At 37.5% G+C, this 13756-nt stretch overlaps 1 protein-coding gene across 1 annotated transcript; it reads left to right on the top strand.

Annotated features, from left to right (window-relative positions):
* Positions 1 to 1444: 1444 nt before the first annotated feature.
* LOC129464433 (shieldin complex subunit 2-like) lies at positions 1445 to 4286 on the top strand. The gene is given in 4 exon segments (XM_055245652.2): positions 1445 to 2532; positions 2535 to 2897; positions 2900 to 3476; positions 3478 to 4286. Coding segments are annotated over 4 exon segments (2373 nt in total). The 5' UTR covers position 1445; the 3' UTR covers positions 3824 to 4286.
* Positions 4287 to 13756: the final 9470 nt, after the last annotated feature.

Below are 13756 nucleotides of genomic sequence, written 5' to 3'. Positions count from 1 at the left end.
TTAAAATGAGACAGTGGAAATGGACTTTAAGGATTTAGAAGTACAATGTACAGTAACTAGTGATTGGATATTGGTAGCTAAGGACAGGAAGGGATCAAGGATGGTTTCTGGACTGACTTCCCAGATGGACAGTAACACCAATTACTGAGAGGGAGGAGATCTGAAGAGATGATGCTGGTCACCAGGATTGGTCGTATTGCTGGTAGCAGGTTTTGAAGAAGGATGATGAGCTCCATTTTGCTTTTGTTCAGTGTGAGAGGTCTATGGAACATGAAGTTGGAAGTGCCAAGGGAACATCATTTGGAATTCATTCATTAAGAGACTAGAGTGAGAATAAGCTGTCAAAAACCATGTAAAGGGTGTGAGGAGAATCTGGCTGAGTACAGAGCTCTGAGTCATGCCAGAGTTATAGGAATGGCAAATGAAGAGAAGCCAGCAAAATAAACTGGTTAGTGGACAAAGAGGTGCAAGGAAATCTTGAGAAAAATGATGTTGGGACAACTATTTTTGACATTTAACATTCATTAGAATTCTGTATACATTTATTCATTTTCTTGACTAGAATTCCATCTTTTGAGGATAGGAAGCATGCTTTTTGTATGCCTAGTATATATCATAGTACCCAACACACCTTAGGTTCTCAGCACATGTAAGATACCTATAGTGCCCCAAAATAGAGGTAAGTTTTCAGTCTGTTATTTTTCTGAAACAGCTAAACATATAAATGATCAGGACTGGTGAATTTAGATAGAGCTAGTGTTGTCTGCTGGAGAGAGTATGCGAGCATGTTATTCTTCATTGTGACAGTTTACACCAATCTGAATGATCTAAACCTGAGTAACCCTGGCTTTTGGTTAAAAGCCCTAAAATAGATGGCAAGTTGCAATTGTGCAGAAGAAAAGCAGTCCGTGAAAGAAATAGTGTCAGTCATAATAAGCCAGTGTAGATTCCAAGAAGTTCTGATCACATTAAAGAAAACATGTCAAATGCATCAGAAACCATGGACTGCAGGGAAAAAGTTGTAATAAGAATCTTGCAAGAAAGAGCCTGTCCAATCAGTGAAGGCAGGAGGTATGTGCCAGGATAGAATGATTTATGTGGAAATTTTGAAAACCTAATACACACCCTATTTAAATTAGTGGATCATGGAATATGTGGTTACTAGGTCCAAAGTCAAAAGGCTTGATTTCCTATTCTCAATAGACTATCAAGTAGGTAGTGAGGAAATGAGACTATTCCTGCCAGAAAAAGGAGTGGATAGGACAGACTTTCTCATAAAAGTGAAATGTGGAGGGAGGGGCGGGGAGGGGAGGGGCGGGGAGGAGCGGGCCCACTGGCAGCTGGATCTGCCCGGAGGCCCACCCGCCTCCGGTGGGGTTCTCAGTGAATAATATACTCTGACCCGAATCCTGAATTTTCCTTGATGGTCAAAAGATTAAGAAATCATGAGTGGAGGATCTCAAGTCCACATTTTTTGGGGTGCTCCAGTTGCTCCACTGAAAATGACAGTATCACAAGACACAGCTTCTTTAATGTCTGTTGCTGACCCCTGGAAAAAAATTCAGCTTTTATACAGTCAACATTCTTTATATCTGAAGGATGAAAAACAGCACAAAAATCTTGAAAACTATGAAGTCCCAGAATCTATTGGTCCTCCAGATCTTAGTGGTCATTTCTTAGCAAACTGTATGAATGGCCATGTTCATGTGAAAGATGACTTTGTACATTCTGTTTCTGAAACACAGAATATAGAATCTCAGAAGATTCACTCCTCTAGACTGAGTGATATAACTAGCTCTAATATGCAAATATGTGGATTTAAAAGCACAGTTCCGCATTTAACCAAAGAAGAAAAGTATCAAAAGCTTCTCAGTGAAAATAAAATTATAGATGAACAGCCTAAACATCAGTCAGATATATGTGGTCAGAACTTTAACGCAAGTTTGTTTCAGTTAGGCCATAAATGTGCAGCTATGTTGGATTTGGTTTGTAGTGCTGAACAAATTAATATAGGGCCTGAAGTGGTACAAAGAGAGTGTGTGCCAACGGGATATCATGAAATACAAAACCAGTGTTTGGGATTATTTTCCTCGAACGCAGTAGATAAGTCAAGGTCTGAAGCAGCAGTTAGGAAGGTCTCAGACCTTAAAATATCAACTGATACAGAATTTCTCAGTATAATTACCTCCAGCCAGGTTGCTTTTTTAGCTCAAAAGAAAGATAAAGGGCGGAGTCCTATAAATAAAGGGAATGTAAACATGGAGGCTGAACCAAAGGCAAGTTACGGGGAGATAAGAATACCTGAAGAGAATTCGATTCAGCTTGATGGTTTTACAGAAGCATATGAAAGTGGACAAAACCAAGCATATTCCCTTGAACTTTTTAGTCTTGTTTGTCCTAAAACAGAAAATAGCCGCATTCACATAAACTCTGATAAAGGTCTTGAAGAACATACAGGATCTCAAGAACTTTTCAGTTCTGAAGATGAACTGCCACCAAATGAGATACGTATTGAGTTGTGTAGCTCAGGAATATGTGTTCTCAACTAAATACCTTCCACAAAAGTGCTATTAAAAGAAGCTGCACCTCTGAAGATAAAGTGGGCCAGTCTGAAGCTCTATCTAGAGTCCTTCAAGTAGCTAAGAAAATGAAGTTGATTTCTAATGGAGGAGATTCTGCTGTAGAAATGGATCGGAGGAATGTGTCTGAATTTAAGGGTATTAAAAAAACATCATTAATAAAAAACTGTGATTTTAAAAGCCAGAAGTATAATTGTTTAGTCATGGTGCTATCTCCATGCCATGCGAAGGAAATAAACGTAAAATTTGGACCAAATTCTGGCTCTAAAGTGCCTTTAGCAACAGTTACAGTAATTGATCAATCAGAAACTAAGAAGAAGGTTTTCTGTGGAGGACTGCAGCATTTTGGGCATTTACAGTGCTTCTTGGAGACATAATTTTACTCACAGATGTTGTTATTCATGAGGACCAATGGGTTGGCGAGACAGTACTACAATCAACATTTAGCAGTCAGTTATTAAATCTTGGGAGTTATTCATCTATTCAGCCTGAAGAATATTCCAGTGTAGTTAGTGACGTTGTACTTCAAGACTTACTGGCATATGTGTCCTCAAAACATTCCTACCTCAGAAATCTTCCTCTGAGGCAGCCTCAGAGGGTGAACAGTATAGACTTTGTAGAATTGGAGCACCTTCAACCTGATGTATTAGTCCATGCAGTACTAAGAGTTGTTGATTTCACTATACTGACAGAGGCAGTATACAGTTATAGAAGACAGAAGCAGAAAAAAGTTATGTTAACAGTGGAACAGGCCCAAGATCAACATTATGTGCTTGTATTATGGGGTCCTGGAGCAGCCTGGTACCCTCAACTTCAAAGGAAAAAAGACTCAGAAGACATGTGGCATCACTTCCACCAAATTCCGTTCATCAGAAGTGAGTTTAGCTGCGCGTTGGAGAGTGGATTAGAATGAAGCTAGTGCAGAGAAGAGGCCAGTGTTAATGACTGTCATTGATGGAAGACATGATGTTTGCATCCGTGTAGAATCAAAGCTGATAGAGAAGATTCTTCTCAACATTTCTGCCGACTGCCTCAACAGAGTGATAGTTCCTTCCTCAGAGATCACCTGTGGGATGGTCGTGGCAGACCTGTTCCACTCCTTGTTGGCAGTCAGCGCAGAACCTTGTGTATTGAAGATTCAGAGCCTTTTTGTGTTAGATGAAAACAGCTATCCATTACAAGATTTCTCCTTCCTGGATTTTTATCCTGACATTGTAAAGCATGGAGCCAATGCCCATCTCTGAGGCCAGAGGAAGAAATTGCAGGCATTTCAAGGAAGAAGTACTGAAATGATTTGTCTTTTGAAATAAATGAATGACAGGGCTTTTGCTTTGGATTTTTTATGAAATATATTTTACAAAGAGAATTGCACTAGATATATAAATTAAAACTTTTTTCTAAGAAAATCCTGTGAGGTTTAAAAAGATTGTTTTTGTCTTTTGGTTTCTTCCTTTCTTCTGGAGAAATGATCTACCAGTCAAGGCAATATGTAGCAGATCCCTGGGAATTAAAGGTTTGCCCATTTGGTTACTGTATTTAGTCCCTACTACATTCCACGCATTGTACTAAGAATGGGCAACCACAGGGAAGACATTCCCTCAGAAACTACTGCAGTGCTTTTGCTTATCCCTACCTAAAAAACCGTCAATGTGAAATCATTTCCTTGATTAAAACTATAATGATAATGGATTAGTTTATATGAACCTATGTTCAAGACAAGCGTGTCTTTCTATAAAAAGTATTGAAAATGAAGGAAATGAGATCCTGTTTCAATTTATTAAAGCAGGGAAGAGCATTCTGTGGTTAGTTCGTGTCTAGGATTTGAGTGCCTTACTGAATGTATTTACCAGCAAACATGTAGCAATCTGTTCTCTCATTGTGATTGTGGAAGAAGCTCATGTAAAATGGAAGTCATTAATGAGGAAGTATGGCGTGGTACTTATTCTGTAAGTTCAGAGTATGCCGAGTGTTAATAGATTATCATATCGCCTGAAAATCAATTTATGATGACATGAAAAAAAAGTGAAATGTGCTCAGAGGTAAGTAGGTTTGATACCTAATTTATAGGCAGTTGGATGTAATTGAAAGAGGACACGTTTTGGTTTTGGAGTCCTCATAACCTCAGTTCAAATCCTAGTGTAGCTACATACAAATCATATGGCCTTGAGTCAGTTACTTAAACTCTTGGAATCTCGGTTTTCTTATTTGTAAAATTGGCATACTTTTTTCTGACTTACCATGTTTTTCTGAGGATTAGTGATGAAATGCATATGAAATATCTAGAGTAGTACCAGGGTATTAGGTGTTCAAAAAAACCTGATTTTTCTTAATTGTGACTATAACTTTCCAAAAGGTATCCAGTAGTATCAGACTCATGTGAGGGCAGCTAACTCTGGTTTGAGATTATTCTTGTTATTATGTAGTTTTAAAAGGTGTATGTTTCCAAATTATTTTTTAAGTCATTCAACTTTGTAATTTGTTTCTATTATGTAGATAAGGGTTAAAGCAATTGTTATTGCCAAAATATAGGATTACAGGAATTACAAAGTCCTGTAATCATATATTAAAATTAAAACACACAGACATACACACAATTACAAGAAAATAACCTTAAAAATATTTATTTCTGATCAAAATAAATGTTAACTTGTGATAAGCTGTTAGCACAAGTGCTAATAACTTGTGCATCATTCCTTCTGCAAAACCTGCTCCCAGCAATACGACCAGTCATAATGACCAGTGTCATCTCTTCTGGTCTCAACCCACTTAGTAACTGGTGTTACTGTCTATCTTGGGGGCCAATCCAGAAACTGTCCTTGACCCCCGCCTGTCCTTAGCTACCAATATCCAATCACTAGGTACTGCTAACTGTACTCCTAAATCCTTAGAATCCATTCCCATTACCCCATTTTAGAGGAGTCGCCATCATCTCATGATAAGATTCCTACAACCAAAGTAGTCTTCCTTTGCTGAGTATTTTCCCTTTGTAATATCTAATTTATTCTACTAACAGAGTAATATTTAAAACTATAAATCAAATCACTTCTCCACTTAAAACCCTTCAGTGGCTTCTCACTGCCCTCAGCCTATATCTAAATTCCAGTCCTATCTAAGCAAAAGCTTTTCCTGCAAATGTATCCAAAGTGAAAAGTTAAGATTTTATATTATTTCAGCAACATAATGGAGGGTCAGGAGTTATAAGGAAAGTCGCAGGAAATCAAAACTTGCCCCCATTTTTTTTTCACTTTACCTACAGAAAGTGAGAGAACTCAGGAATCTCCAAAATAGTAAACTAAGCTTTAACAGCAAGAGAATCCAGGGGCCTTAGTGATAGTAAACTACACATCATTATTGCCTACATTGTGATATAATTAAGGTACTTTTTAATGATTTAAAATTATTAGAAAATAAAGGATAGAAATAACTGTATGATTAATCTTTCCTATAACTATTAAAGTAGAATGAGAATATATAGCAAGAAGGTCATGCATTTTTATTATGAGTGATAAAGTGAATTGAACAGGCTTTCCACAAACATTATTTCAATTTGATTTTGATAAAACTTCCGAATCACCACCAACCATTTAAGATGTGATAGTATAAGTTGCTAAACTAACATAATTTTCTTGTTTTTGGAAAATGAGATTTTAAAATATTCAGATTGCTTTATCAAAGTGTGATGTTATTTATATCTGGCCACAAATAAAAGGAAACGTGTATTTTGACTAGAGTTTTTAAGCTTGATTTGCAGTGCTGAGTATGGATGCCACATCTGAAGTGAACACAGTATGTCTATTATAAAGGATCTAAAGGTAGTCATGGAATTTTGAAGACAGAATGGAGATTAGAGGCTAGAAACAAAAAGAAATGATAGTCAAAATGGAAGAGGAATATAAATCATAATATTCGTGGAGAGTTGTGGTTGATTAGGATCAGAAGTAAGATTGCTAATATCTAACAACTGGTATAGCACCAAACTGGGTGCCAGTCTTACTATGGGAGCCAAGTCTTGGAAAGTCAGTATATTTTCTAGAAGAGTCTGGGAATCTATTTCCCAGTGAAGGGCTGAGATGACTGGGATGGCTAAAGGTATAGGAATATTATAACAAGTACTGTGTACTGGCTAACTGTCAACTTTGGATATTCCTTACTCAATTTTCATTTGAAGCAAGCCAGAGTGTTGAGGACTCAGCCTCGGGTAGGTAGGGAGTTTCACATGAAATCTTTATATACACCTAAAATCTAGGAGAATGTGATTTCTTTCCTCATTAGAATCCAAAAATCTCCAGTTACCAGCCTTGGGTTCTGGCCTGTTAGTAAGCCATACCCCTCATTCCCAGGAGAAATCACAGCATCCAGCAAAACCTCATGTATGTGGAACTCCAAATCATTCATGCAGTGTGAAAATTCACGCCTGAAAACTAATCTAAAACTGGCCTAAAAATAGAAATTCCTGTAGAGACTTTTCACAGACAAATGTATAAGCACTTCTTAAGAATGTCTCCAGAAACCGGGAAAAAATGTGATTCCTGTGAGAGAAACCTCCACTTAATGAGATGTAATAGATAAAATAACTATGCACCGAAGAAAACCCACAACCAGAGACATGCAAGTCCAAAATCCAGTGGGTCAAAAATCTTAAAGCTCTAAAATCTTAAAGTCCACAATCTTAAAGGTCCAAAATGATCTCCCTTGACTCCATGTCTCACATCCAGGTCACACTGATGCAAAAAGTGTGCTCCCACAGCTTTGGGCAGCTATACCCCTGTGGCTTTTCAGGTATAGTCTCCCTCCCAGTTGCTTTCATGGGCTGGTGTTGAATGTCTGTGGCTTTTCCAGGCACATGGTGCAAGCGGTCAGTGGGTCTACCCTTTTGGGGTCTGGAGGATGGTGGTCCTCTTCTCACAGCTCCACTAGGCAGTGCCCCAGAGGGGGACTCTATATGGGAGCTCTGACCCCACATTTCCCTTCCACACTGCACTAGCAGAGGTTCTTCATGAGGGCTCTACCCCTACACTAGACTTCTGCCTAGAGGATGTTTCCATACAGCCTCTAAATTCTAGGCAGAGATTCCCAAACCTCAATTCTTGTCTTCTGTATACCTACCCGCAGGCCCAACACCATGTGGAAACTGCCAAGGCTTGGGGCTTGCACCCTCTGAAGCAATGGACTGAACTGTACCTTGACCCCTTTTACCCATGGCTGAGATGCAGGGCACCATGTCCCAAGGCTGCATAGAGTAGGGGGGCCCTGGGCCTGGTAGACAAAACCATTTTTCCCTTCTAGGCCTTCAGATCTGTGATGGATGGGGCTTCCATGAAGGTCTCTGACATGCCCTGGAGACATTTTCCACATTTCTTGGTGATTAACATTTGGCTCCTCATTACTTATGCAAATTTCTGCAGCTGGCTTGAATTTCTCCTCAGAAGATGAGTTTTTATTTTCTATCTCATTGTCAGTCTGCAAATTTTCCAAATTTTTATGCTCTGCTTCCTCTTGAAGACTTTGCCACTTAGAAATTTCTTCCTCCAGATACCCTAAATCATCTCTCTCAGATTCAAAATTCCACAAATCTCTAGGGCAGGGACAAAATGGTGCCAGTCTCTTTGCATAGCAAGAGTGACCTTTATTCCAGACCCCAACAAGTTCTTTATTGCCATCTGAGAAAACCTCAGCATGGAATTCATTGTCCATATCACTATCAGCATTTCAGTCAAAACCATTCAACAGGTCTCTAGGAAGTTCCAGACTTTTCCATATCTTCCTGTCTTCTGAGCCCTCTAAGTCTCTAGGAAGTTGCAAACTTTCCTACATTTGCCCGTCTTCTTCTGAGCCCTCCAAACTGTTACAAGCTCTGCTTGTTACCCATTTCCAAAGTCACTTTCACATTTTTGGCTATCTTTACAGCAGTGCCCCACTCTCTGCAGTACTGATTTCCTGTATTAGTCCATTTTCATGCTGCTATGAAGAAGTACCTGAGACTAGGTAATTTATAAAGAAAAGAGGTTTAATTGACTCACAGTTTCACATGGCTAGGGAGGCCTCAGAAAATTTACGATTATGGTGGAAGGCAAAATAGGCATGTCTTACATGATGGCAGGTGAGAGAATTGAGAGCAAGAGAAGGGGGAAGCCCCTTGTAAAACTATTAGATCTTGTAAGAACTCACTCACTTATCATGAGAACAGTATGTGGGAAAGAGCGCCCATGATTTGATTATCTCCAACTGGTCCTGCTTTGACATGTGGGGATTATTACAATTCAAGATGAGATTTGGGTGGGGGACACAGAGCCAAACCATATCACAGACATTGTTGAAAGGACATGATCTCTTTCTAGTTTCTCACCTTATTCGGTCAGATATATAGCAGGGCAATGAAACTTTCCAGTAGAATCAGCAGGATTTCTGAAACTTCTTTATATCACTTAAGAAGTTGCTAACTCATTTGTAGGTATTGCGTATGGTGTGAAATAGGGACTTTTCCTTTTTTTTTTTTCAATCCTAGACAGATAATTCAGCATTCTAGCACTATTTATTAAATATGTCATTATTTCCTCATTGAATTGAAATGTCAGTAATTGGTCTTTGTGAAGTTCACGTATATATTCCAATCTGCCCTTAGATTGTCTTCTTTTCTACTGATGTATTTGCCCTTTCCGTACCAATTGATTAAAATAGCTTTAGGATAAGTTCTCTTATTTAGCATAAGCTCCCTCACAACTTTTTTCATTCATACTTCTATTGGCCAGTCTCATACCTGAAGTATTTTAAATGGGTTTACAATTATTTCATTTACCTCCAGAAAAAAAGAAAAAAAAGGAACAAAAACTCTTATTGACTGGTAACATGCAAATTTGATGTAGAATTATTATTTTTTAAAATTTATCTATTTCTATTTATTATTATTAATGTATTATTTACACATATTATTTCACTTATCTTTATTGTATTATATTGAATGTTGTTTTTATTCCTGTGTATCTACCACTTATATGATAAAATTAATCATTTAAGCATAAGATGTATTTTCAATTGGGAAGTGAAGGTAAAAGTCAGATTTACCAAGATTTAAACCCTGACTCTTCCATGCCCTAGACGTAGAGTAGTATTTTGTAAGTTGATTCACCTCACTGTCTTAATGCAGCAGTCAATTCTTTAGAAAACTTCTTTGTTAAGTTCCTTGATTTTATAAAGTCATATCATTGCATTCTTAGAATAGTAGCATAATTGGGACAATGTAAAGTTTCTCTTAGTTGACTAAAATGATATTTTTTGAAGGAAATTTCTTTAACAATTTTTGAGATAACCTAAAATCTATGTTGAATTTCATCCAGGTCCTCAGAGAATTAAGTAACTGGATTGTGTTGATTTTGCTTTGGGGGAACACTATTAATGGAATTGGACTTTGGCCTTTGGCTTTTTGTTTACATTGTAGGAACGCTATAATAAATGATGTGAGGCCATCACTGATGTATCTACTGTAGTGATATTGGCGAGTGCCTTGTTTACATTTTCCTCTCTGGTGTCAATACCAGCAATACTGCGGGCCCTCCTGAATTATCAGTGGCATTTTTGTATAAGGGATTTATTTCAATATTGCCATTGGCTAGTTTCTCTTTGCAAAGGCTAGTAGAATGCTCAAAAATAAAATTTTGAGTTTAATTCTCTTATTGGAAAGCAAATTTTGTATATGAATCTGAATCTTTGTTTATTTTACTTCTCTACATTGTTGCCCTTTGCTTGCAATTTCTTGGTCCCTTTTTATCTTCTGTGACTTTTTTTAAGCCACCTAAAATCAATTTTGAATTACAGAGAGGGCAAAAGTAAATACACAATTATATAATAAATGAAACAATCTTTCTTAGCATCAGTTGCTTCGATTAAGACATCCCTTCTCCTCTGCTTATTGAAGCCTCTGCATCATTAGCATCTCTGCTTATTGAGGCTTTTCTTGATCATTTTCAAAGACAACACCTGCCCTTGCAAACTCTATCCATCTTTCTCACTTTATTTTTCTCTACTGGACTCACCACTATCTTGCTTGCTAAATAAATATTTTACTTATTTTTGTTACTATTTATTTTTATCTCCTTCAAGTACAATGTGGTTTCATATTGACTGCTTTATCTTCAGAGTAGCTGGCACAAATAGGTGCTTGAGTAAAATTTAATGAATATCTGCTTCAAAGGTGTTCCAAACATAGTAATAATATACTTTTGAGACAGTGTGTGACTCTACTCAGGCTGAAGTGCAGTGGCCTGATCAAGGCTTACTGCAGCCTCAGCTTCCTGAGCTCCAGCGATTCTCCTGCCTCAGCCTCCCAAGTAGCTGGGACTACAGGCACGCACCACCACAACAGGTTAGCTTTTTATTTTTGGAGACATGGGGTCTCCTCAGGTTGCACAGGCTGGTCTTGAACTCCTGGGCTCAAGTGATCCTCCTGCCTTGGCCTCCCAAAGTGCTGGAACACTGTGCCTGGCCCATAGGACATATTTTGAAATCACTTGTGCAGTGCCCAGTACATTGACCTTCCTTCTTCACATTTAGAGCAGGCTCGGTGTGAGGGACTCTGGCTGTAATCTACTGTGATGGGCATCCCCAAACTCGGGGTTCAGTGGTTGTTTTTCCTATTTCAACCCAGATGACAGACAGGGAGGGCAATTTCTATTGAATATTCAAAGATGAAATGTTTTAGAATAATAATCAAAGACAAACATATGTATTTTAGCTTTGTGATGGCAGGAAACAACTTTGGGTTACCCTTTCATAACTACTTTATAGCTGCGAGTAGCACAAAGCTGAAGAACAATACCTATTTGTTGGTAATGAATGGATAATGATGATTAGCAGAAGCTGGCTGGGCCTGGTGGCTCATGTCTGTAATACCAGCACTTTGGAAGGCTGAGGCAGGTGGATCATGAGGTCAGATCAAGACCATCCTGGCCAACATGATGAAACCCCATGTCTACTAAAAATACAAAAATTAGCTGGGTGTGGTGGCATGTGCCTGTAATTCTAGATACTCGGGAGACTGAGGCAGGAGAGTCACTTGAACCCGGGAGGCGGAGATTGCAGTGAGCCGATATTGCGCCACTACACTCCAGTCTGGCGACAGAGCGAGACTCCGTCTCAAACAAAAGAAAAGAAAAGAAAACAAACAAACAAACAACAACAACAACAAAAAATATATATATATATCTGTTTCTTAATGGGTTGTTATCACCCTTAAAATATTTTAACTAATACTTACTTTAATTCCTCGTATAATAATGTAAGTTGAATATTGTTACCAATCCCCTCATTGTAATCCCCATTTTACATCTGAGAAAACGAAGGCTAAGAGAAATTAAATAATAATTTTTATAAACTAACTCTGGTAATAAGGACAGAACTTGGACTTGAAACAAAAGGTTTCTGATTCTAGCACTATATGCTTAAATTTCAGCATCATTATTCTTGACATGACCTCAATTCCTTTTTTATGCCAGTTACATTTCTTTTGCGTTTCCTCCTAATTGCCTGCAACCTTCAGTAAAAGTTTTAACAGGTAAAAGTGTAAATAGCCCTGTTTGAAGATATTAAAGCCAAGTTCTAGAGCTGCAAGACTTTATTTTCCAAGAAAAAAGCAGTTGTAATAAAAATGTCTTTTGAGCCCCTTAGATTGTCTGATAAGCCACATATAATGCCTGAGCTAATCTTTTCTGAAAGCTCTTAGGGCAAATTGCTGTTAACACTCAGGTCTGACAGTTTAATGCTATTACACCACAAAATATATGTCTTTTCCCAAAATAAACATGTTTTATAATAGTAATACAAATGTCGTCAAGGGGCAAGGTTATCGGGAGATAATTAGACTCCAGAGAGATTACAGGCTCTTAGATCATGAGAGTAATATAGCGAGCCTGCCTTATTAAATAATTGTAAGAAAGTCAAAGTCAACTATAAATACACACATTTCCCTGTAATTACTTTAAAAAGTACAAACCCAAGTTGCATGCCAATGTGCTGAGATGATAAGCCCTCTCTCTCTCCATTACCTTAAAATATCTAAATATAACCTAGAAAATCAACTTTCAATTTGAATTTTAAATAAGAATGAAAAACAAAAGACACCTCCTTTTTCTTTTGCTAATATTTTTAGGTTAGCTGTTTTCAGGACATTTTTAAAACCTGGCAAATGAATGGCTGGGTTTCAGGAAATAATCCACCATCCAAGTTCATACTCCATTAAAAAAAAAAAAAAAGCTAACAACACGCAATTCTTCTGATACAAAGCTCTATTTATTTACACCTAATATACCCCTGTCCTGAAAGATCATCCTCTCTCTAGATATTAAATTTGCAAATAGAATTTAACATTTTCTTCGAAAATAGTTTATTATAACCTTTGTGATGTCTTCTCTTACTACCACTACCTACCCCATCTCCTCAATATTCAGACATTTAAACATTTCTTTTTTGGCATTTCAATAGCATCTTATGATAAGTTCTATTAACAATTATCTGATTATATTGTCCATAAGCAGATTTTTGTTCATATTAGATTAAGAAAAAATGCATACATTTCCAGTTCCTGCTGTAGTGCTTAGCACAATGCATTTGCTCAATAAACATTTACTGAATACATAAATGAAGAAAAAAAGAGGGTGAGGTTGTCCAAAGCAGGTTAATAAAATCAACTATGCTATGCAGGAGAAATTATTTTCCATAGATGACAAGTTTTTTGTTCACTGCTTCTACCCTTAGTCCCAGAGTGAGGCTATTAACTCACTTCTTCCAGGAGAAGATATATATTCAAGTGGAAGATTTGCAACCTTGAGAGTCACATTCCTATATAAGCAGCTCAAATTTACATATAAGCTCCCTGAAAGACCTGAAGGGTTGTATTTGGTCCTGCATCCCCAACACCTAGAACATTGGCACAAACTGGTTCATGTCTGATTCCAAACCTGCAGGAATTCATTTTCATCTTTTTCTCTTAAAAGTTTTCTAAAGTTTTTTAGGGTATTACAAATAATTAGTGATATAGCTGAAATTCAAATAATAAGATTTTATGTGTCCATGTATGTGCATTCTCCCTGATATTATTTCTGGCTGGCAATCAGCCCCACTTAACACAATAATCCTGTATTAGGGATCTCCAGAGGGATAGAACTAATAGGATATATATATATATG

Source organism: Symphalangus syndactylus, chromosome 16, assembly GCF_028878055.3.
Source record: "Symphalangus syndactylus isolate Jambi chromosome 16, NHGRI_mSymSyn1-v2.1_pri, whole genome shotgun sequence".
Lineage (NCBI taxonomy): Eukaryota > Metazoa > Chordata > Mammalia > Primates > Hylobatidae > Symphalangus > Symphalangus syndactylus.
Note: the sequence above shows the minus strand (reverse complement) of the source record. Positions and strands in the feature narration are given on the sequence as shown.